At 42.0% G+C, this 6,619-nt stretch overlaps 1 protein-coding gene across 1 annotated transcript; it reads left to right on the top strand.

Annotated features, from left to right (window-relative positions):
• Positions 1 to 4,176: 4,176 nt before the first annotated feature.
• Positions 4,177 to 6,360, top strand: LOC148863959 (H/ACA ribonucleoprotein complex subunit 4-like). Its single transcript, XM_088976757.1, has one exon. It carries the CDS (start codon positions 4,329 to 4,331, stop codon positions 6,168 to 6,170), a length of 1,842 nt encoding a protein of 613 aa, XP_088832883.1. The 5' UTR covers positions 4,177 to 4,328; the 3' UTR covers positions 6,171 to 6,360.
• Positions 6,361 to 6,619: the final 259 nt, after the last annotated feature.

Raw genomic sequence — 6,619 nt, 5'->3', positions numbered from 1 at the left:
AGAGAACCCGCTTGTTTCCTAAGCATTAAGATAGAGGAGAATACCTCCAAGTCTAAAGGAAAGCCCTGTTTGCAAAAAAGGGAGATTGTCCCCACCAAGTTATGAATGGAGTTCGGGTGAAGCTGGGCGACGGTGACGCCAAAGTGGTTTATGACCTCGACAAGAAGAGGGTGGAAAGGCAGTCGAAGCCCCGCAACGAGCTGCTCTCGGAAAATCATGATCTCTTCAGGTCCATGTTCCCAAGGAAAGCTACCCGAAGGAATGAAATAGGCGTACTCCCTAGGCAAGTTGTAATAAGTAATAAGGGATTGGAGCCCCTTAGGCGTCATGGTCGAAGGACCAAACCTGTTTAACATACGACCTTGGAGAGAGGTAGATGCCAGATTGCCCGAAGCGGCTCGACCTACAGGCTCAAACTCTTCCTCGAGTTCTACCTCAGGTTCGCTAAGGCCATCAGGGGATGCAACTCGGTTCGTAGAACCTGCATCTAACCCACTTGAAGAATCGTCTGGGCTATCAAAGCTAGACATGGAGGAGAAAAGATGGATTCCAGGAAAGTACTCACCCGAAAAATGGTTTGAACAAGACTTCGGAAACTGTAACAGGCAAAAAACCTTGAACGCGAACTGAAAACCTGGACGCGAGCTGAAATTTGGACGCGAGCTCAAGAAACAACGAAGAAGTGACAAAACAACCGGGGTCCCCTACTATTTATACCCACAGTAACCAAGAACCAACAGTGCAGAACATAGCCAATTTGACGGCCCGCATTCGCACTAACCGCACGTCCCCTGAGATCGAGACGTGATTGGCGCACATCTTTCTAAAACTGACAAAATGCCGCGCACGTCTTTTTCTGAAACTGACAGAGTAGCCAGCGCATGTCTCCTCACCTTTCAAATGGCAGCAGCGCGTCTTTTCAAAATAAAAAAGATCCGCTATCACGTCTCCCAACAACGCACTTTTTTGAAATTTGAAATAAGCACGCACCGCCGCGTCTGTCAGCATTTGTAAGCAGGTAGGCGCATCTCCCGCCTTTTGGGCACTCGAGAGACCCAAAGAATCCCGACAACGCATCTCGCGCTATCAAGATTCAAAGTACGGGACAAATCCACCTACCACCTCGCAAACTCCCCGCGCCAGGGCAAGACCCTTAGCGCGAGGAGTGGGGGGCAATTGATGAAGGAAGATTTAGCCCGACTTCGTAGTTTCGCAACACATGGCAAAGGCAACAGCTCGGCACAACAGCGTGCCTAAGGCGCGAGCACCAAAGGGAGGAACCAGCAACCCAAACTCCCTACCAACAATCCGAACTCCCTATTAGGAGCCCGAATTCTCCCTTGGGCCCCGAGCCAAACCCAAAGGGCAGTAGCCCGAACTGGCCTGCCTTGTGGCAGTTTGGGACACCTCTTCGAACTGGCCTGCCTTGTGGCAGTTCGGGATACCTTACCGGACTGGCCTGCCTTATAGTAGTTTAGGACACACCTCACCGAACTGGCCTACCTTAAAGCATTTCGGGACACACCTCACCGAATTGGCCTGCCTTATAGCAGTTCAGGACACACCTCATCGAACTGGCCTGCCTTATTGCAGTTCAGGACACACCTCACCGAACTGGCCTGTCTTATAGCAGTTCGAGACACACATCTCCGAACTGACCTGCCTTATAGCAGTTCGGGACACACCTCTCCGAATTGGCCTGCCTTATAGCAGTTCAGGACATACTTCCAAACTCAAGACTTCCCCTTGCTCACCACTCCAGCACTTCGCCTCCAGGATGCCAAACTGAACAAATCATACCATGACCGATACCAAGGAAGTTCGTATCCAGGGGCGGCGCACCTAACTGACTTGGGATCTGACGCTTGACGGCTGCACTACAAACGACCACTTGCCACCGCCACCTGACACCACCATCTCCAGTTACAGAGACGGCTCCGACAAGGAGCAGTGACGGTTCTGTCTCAGCAGAAAGGATGACACCTGAACTGGCAAAAACACAGAAGTAATCATACCCGACCTTGACAGAGGCCTCGGAGTGAGTGCGCGAAGTGGTTATAAAAGGCCCCCTACCCCCAACAACAAGGTATGCGAACTTTGTGCCATCTGATCTTTATCTTGCCTTTGAGAGAATACTAACTTGAGCTTCAGAGTTATCTCACCGGGTTCCCCTAGGAGTTCCCTCATCTTCTCCGTTTCAGGCTCCCCGTTGCTCCAGTCAGAGACAAGATCATTGACAACTAGGACCGGCCGGATTGCACTCCATCACTTTTATTTTAAAAAATAAGACATTAATTTTTTAGAATCATTTTTTTATTAAAATGAAGGTTTTACAAATTCTTTCACTATTTTTAATAATTATTTATATTATAGATAATTAATACTATTTTGTATTAGTCATGATTTATTTTTTAATTATTTATATTGTTTGGAAACATAAAATAGTTTTATTTTTTATCAATTGGATAGATCATCTCACAAGTTGTATGTGAGATGCATGGAATAAAAAACAAAATGTGGATTGAACTACACATCTTTTTAAACACCTATAGGGTGTGGTGTGATTTGGTCCACCCATTTTTGTCCATATTGCATCGTGTATTGTGGTGTGATAAATACATACAGTGTAGATAAAAATACACCATTAAATTTCTTATCCAAACTTTGATAGAATATAAAATTTTCTACCAAAATAAAGACTTAAACATACCTCCTTACTCTTTTTTAGAAAAGACTTAAATATACCTTGTGACATCTTTATACTTCATTTTGTTTCAAATTTTCAAAGCATACTCTAGCCAATGGACTGCTCCTTCTACCTTATGAGTTTTTTTATTGAATATTCACCTTAATGAATAGAAACTCACGTTTGTTTATAGAGGATATAAAGGAATTACAAGACATGTTATTTTTTACTTAGAGATGGGAGTGGTGAAGGTGAAGGTAGAGAACTCCATTACTATCAATCTATCCCAAGGCGGTAATAGTGGGTGGCGAATTCATCATTTCAGTCTAAGTGCAACAACCTGCTTTGTCTAATTATGATACCATATTGTCATCCATCAAAAATTCAAAATCCAATTGCTTACTAAGCACCGCACGCATTTAAAAGAGAAATTCTAGGCTCTTGGACTCGCTGTAGGGATGCGAACACATCATATCCAACTAGAAGATTTGATGGGAACTCATAAACATTAATTCAAATTCAAATCCATCAAGATGTCGAATATTGAATCTGATCCGATTTAATTTATTTTTTAATAATAAATTATTAAAGGGGTTATTGCCCGGAAAATTTTGGCCCCTAATATCAATAAAAATAATTATTTGAATATAATTTTTGAAAAATGTTAACTTTTAAAAAAAATCAAAAAAGGGCAATATATTATTCAATTTTTTCCTCCTCCGAACGATGAACATCGGGTGGCAAATCTCCCCCACCTCTCTCTCTCTCTCTCCCTTATTCTTCTTCTTTCTTTGTTCTTCCAAAGTTAGAGTAGAGCAGAGATTCCTCTCCACTTTGCTTTGTTGTGAATGGTGAGAAATAAAAAGAGAGAAAGAGAGAGAGAACTCATTAAATAATATTAATTAATGTTATTATTATTATATAATTATTAAGTTTTGAATATTACTTTTATTAATATTAATTATTATTTATATTATTACTTATTATAAAATGTAATTAATATTGTTGTTAATATTATAAAATATCATTAATTTTACTACCTATTTATTATTAATATTAATGTTATTATGTGTTATTTAATATTATTAATATTAATTATTAAAATTCTTAACAATTTACTATTATTATTATATTATGTATATTATTAAAAAGTAAAATATTGTTTTTTAATGATTAATGGCATATATTATCTTAAATGTTGTAGTTGAGAAGCATGGAATCAAACACAAGGTGTAGACTAAAATGCACTACACCTTGATCCACACATTTTTATCGGTGTAAAACAACTACCCTTTAGGGGTGTGGTGTGTTTCACATTTATGCACCACCCAATTTCTCATTTATGCTAGAAATACCCCCAAATCAATTTATGAAAAATGAAAATTACCCAATAAATAAATTGTACGGTTTCTGATACCCTAATCCAATCTCAACGCTAACCCGGCCCAGTTGCAAGCCATAAGGTGTTGATCACTCGATCCCCATAGCCCGGCCCAAACAGACCCAAATGGTAAAATCTCACAAAACCCTCACTCTAAAACCCTAGAACCCCCCCAGTATCCTCACCTTTCATTCTCTCCCTCTCACTCTCTGTCTCGAGCGCGCGCACACACACACAGACGACTCACTCAGGCTGTCAGACATGTCCGAGATTGAATTCTCGCGCTCAGAAAAGAAGAAGAAGAAGAAAAAAAGCAGCGGCATCAACAAAGAGGGTCAAGAAGAAAATGGAGGAACCAAATCTATGGTGCCCATCGATTCTGCGCCGACCCAGAACGACGATTACCTGATCAAACCTCAGAGCTTCACTCCTTCCTTAGACACCTCCCAGTGGCCAATCCTCCTCAAGAATTACGACCGCCTTAACGTCCGCACCGGTCACTACACTCCTCTTCCCTCCGGTTACTCTCCTCTCAAGCGCCCCCTTGAGCAGTACATACAGTACGGTATCATCAATCTCGACAAACCTGCTAACCCATCTTCTCACGAAGTTGTGGCCTGGATTAAACGTATTCTCCGAGTTGATAAGACCGGCCATAGCGGAACCCTTGATCCGAAAGTCACTGGCAACCTCATCGTTTGCATCAACAGGGCGACCCGACTCGTAAAATCTCAACAGGGTGCCGGAAAAGAGTACGTCTGCGTTGCCCGGCTTCATTCTGCGGTGCCCGATGTCGGCAAGGTGGCTCGAGCACTTGAGACGCTTACTGGAGCTCTGTTTCAGCGGCCGCCGCTGATTTCTGCTGTCAAGCGCCAGCTTCGGATTCGAACGATCTACGAAAGTAAGCTTCTCGAGTATGACCCAGATAAACATTTGGTTGTTTTTTGGATTTCTTGCGAGGCAGGTACCTATGTAAGGACGCTTTGTGTTCATTTGGGTCTGATTTTGGGCGTCGGAGGGCATATGCAGGAGCTCCGGCGTGTTCGGTCCGGTATTTCGGGTGAGAAGGATAACATGGTTACCATGCACGATGTGATGGATGCTCAGTGGCTTTATGATAATTACAGAGATGAGAGTTATCTGAGGCGGGTTATCATGCCCCTTGAAGTACTGTTGACGAGTTACAAGAGGTTAGTCGTGAAGGATTCGGCGGTTAATGCTATCTGCTACGGTGCCAAGCTGATGATACCAGGGTTACTGAGGTTTGAAAATGATATTGAAGTTGGTGAGGAGGTTGTGCTGATGACCACCAAGGGGGAGGCAATTGCATTGGGTATTGCGGAGATGACAACAGCAGTAATGGCGACTTGTGATCACGGTGTGGTAGCAAGGATTAAGAGGGTAGTGATGGATCGGGATACTTATCCAAGAAAATGGGGATTGGGGCCGAGGGCTTCAATGAAGAAGAAGCTGATTGCAGATGGCAAGTTGGATAAACATGGAAAGCCAAATGAGAAGACACCAGCAGAGTGGCTAAGAAATGTGGTGCTTCCTACAGGAGGTGATTCTATGGTTGCTGGTCTTGCCGCTGCACCAGTTCACGAGAAGGGTGAAACAGGTATAGTTGAGGAAGAAAAGAAAAAGAAGAAGAAACATAAGGAGGGGGAAGATGGGGAAGGCCGTAAACGTAAGTTAGATGAAGACAAGAATAGCCCTTTTCCTGTTCCTGCCAAAAAGGTAAAAGTTGAAGAAGGTGTTGAGAAGGTGAAGGAGGAGATAGAGGAAGTAGTCGAAACTGAGAAGGACAAGAAGAAAAAGAAGAAGAAAAACAAAGAAAATGGTGAAATTGGAGGATCCTCTGATACAGAGAAGGCAGAGAAAAAGAAAAAGAAGGATAAGGTAAAGGATGAATCCGAATCCTCTGAAGAGGAACAGTATGAGAAGAAGAAAAAGAAGAAGAAAAGCAAAAAGGCTGAGGACGGTGATGCCTCTGGATTGCTTACAAGCACTGGTGGCAGCGATGAGGATGCAGATAGAAGTGAGAAGAAAAAGAAGAAGGAGAAGAAGAAGAAGAATAAAGATGCAGATGAACAAAATAGTTGAATTGTATCAGGATGCTTTTTTTCAAGAAACACTTAGCTGTATGTTTATTTAGATTTAACTTATTTCAATTGGTTTTGGCAGCTTTTGTAATCCTTCTTAAGTTCTGTGCCGGACTATTTTTCGCATTTTAGTTCTGCACAATAGACAGGTTCTGAGCTGAATTGATATTTGAATTGAAATTATGAAATCATATCTTGTCTGTAGAATATTTTTAAGTGAATTTTCATATTCTTGTAGGAAAGGAAAAATGGCTAGATCGGTTTATATTATGATTTATGAGTATGCTAATTTTTACAGAATTTGGGTTTAATTTTTATTTATCAAAAAAAATGTATGCTGTAAACACAGATTTTTTGTGTAGACAGATCAACCATGTACAGCCAGGAACTATACATCAGAATTCACAAAAAGATCCCCATGAAATCATTGTAACAATGTATACCGAAAGC

This window comes from Nelumbo lutea, chromosome 3 (assembly GCF_056320005.1).
Source record: "Nelumbo lutea isolate HS-2025 chromosome 3, American lotus-T2T, whole genome shotgun sequence".
NCBI classification, from domain to species: Eukaryota; Viridiplantae; Streptophyta; class Magnoliopsida; order Proteales; family Nelumbonaceae; genus Nelumbo; species Nelumbo lutea.
Note: the sequence above shows the minus strand (reverse complement) of the source record. Positions and strands in the feature narration are given on the sequence as shown.

Excerpts from the sequence above, each read along its gene's own strand:
- LOC148863959 (XM_088976757.1), top strand. The coding sequence starts at position 4,329 with ATGTCCGAGATTGAATTCTCGCGCTCAGAAAAGAAGAAGAAGAAGAAA.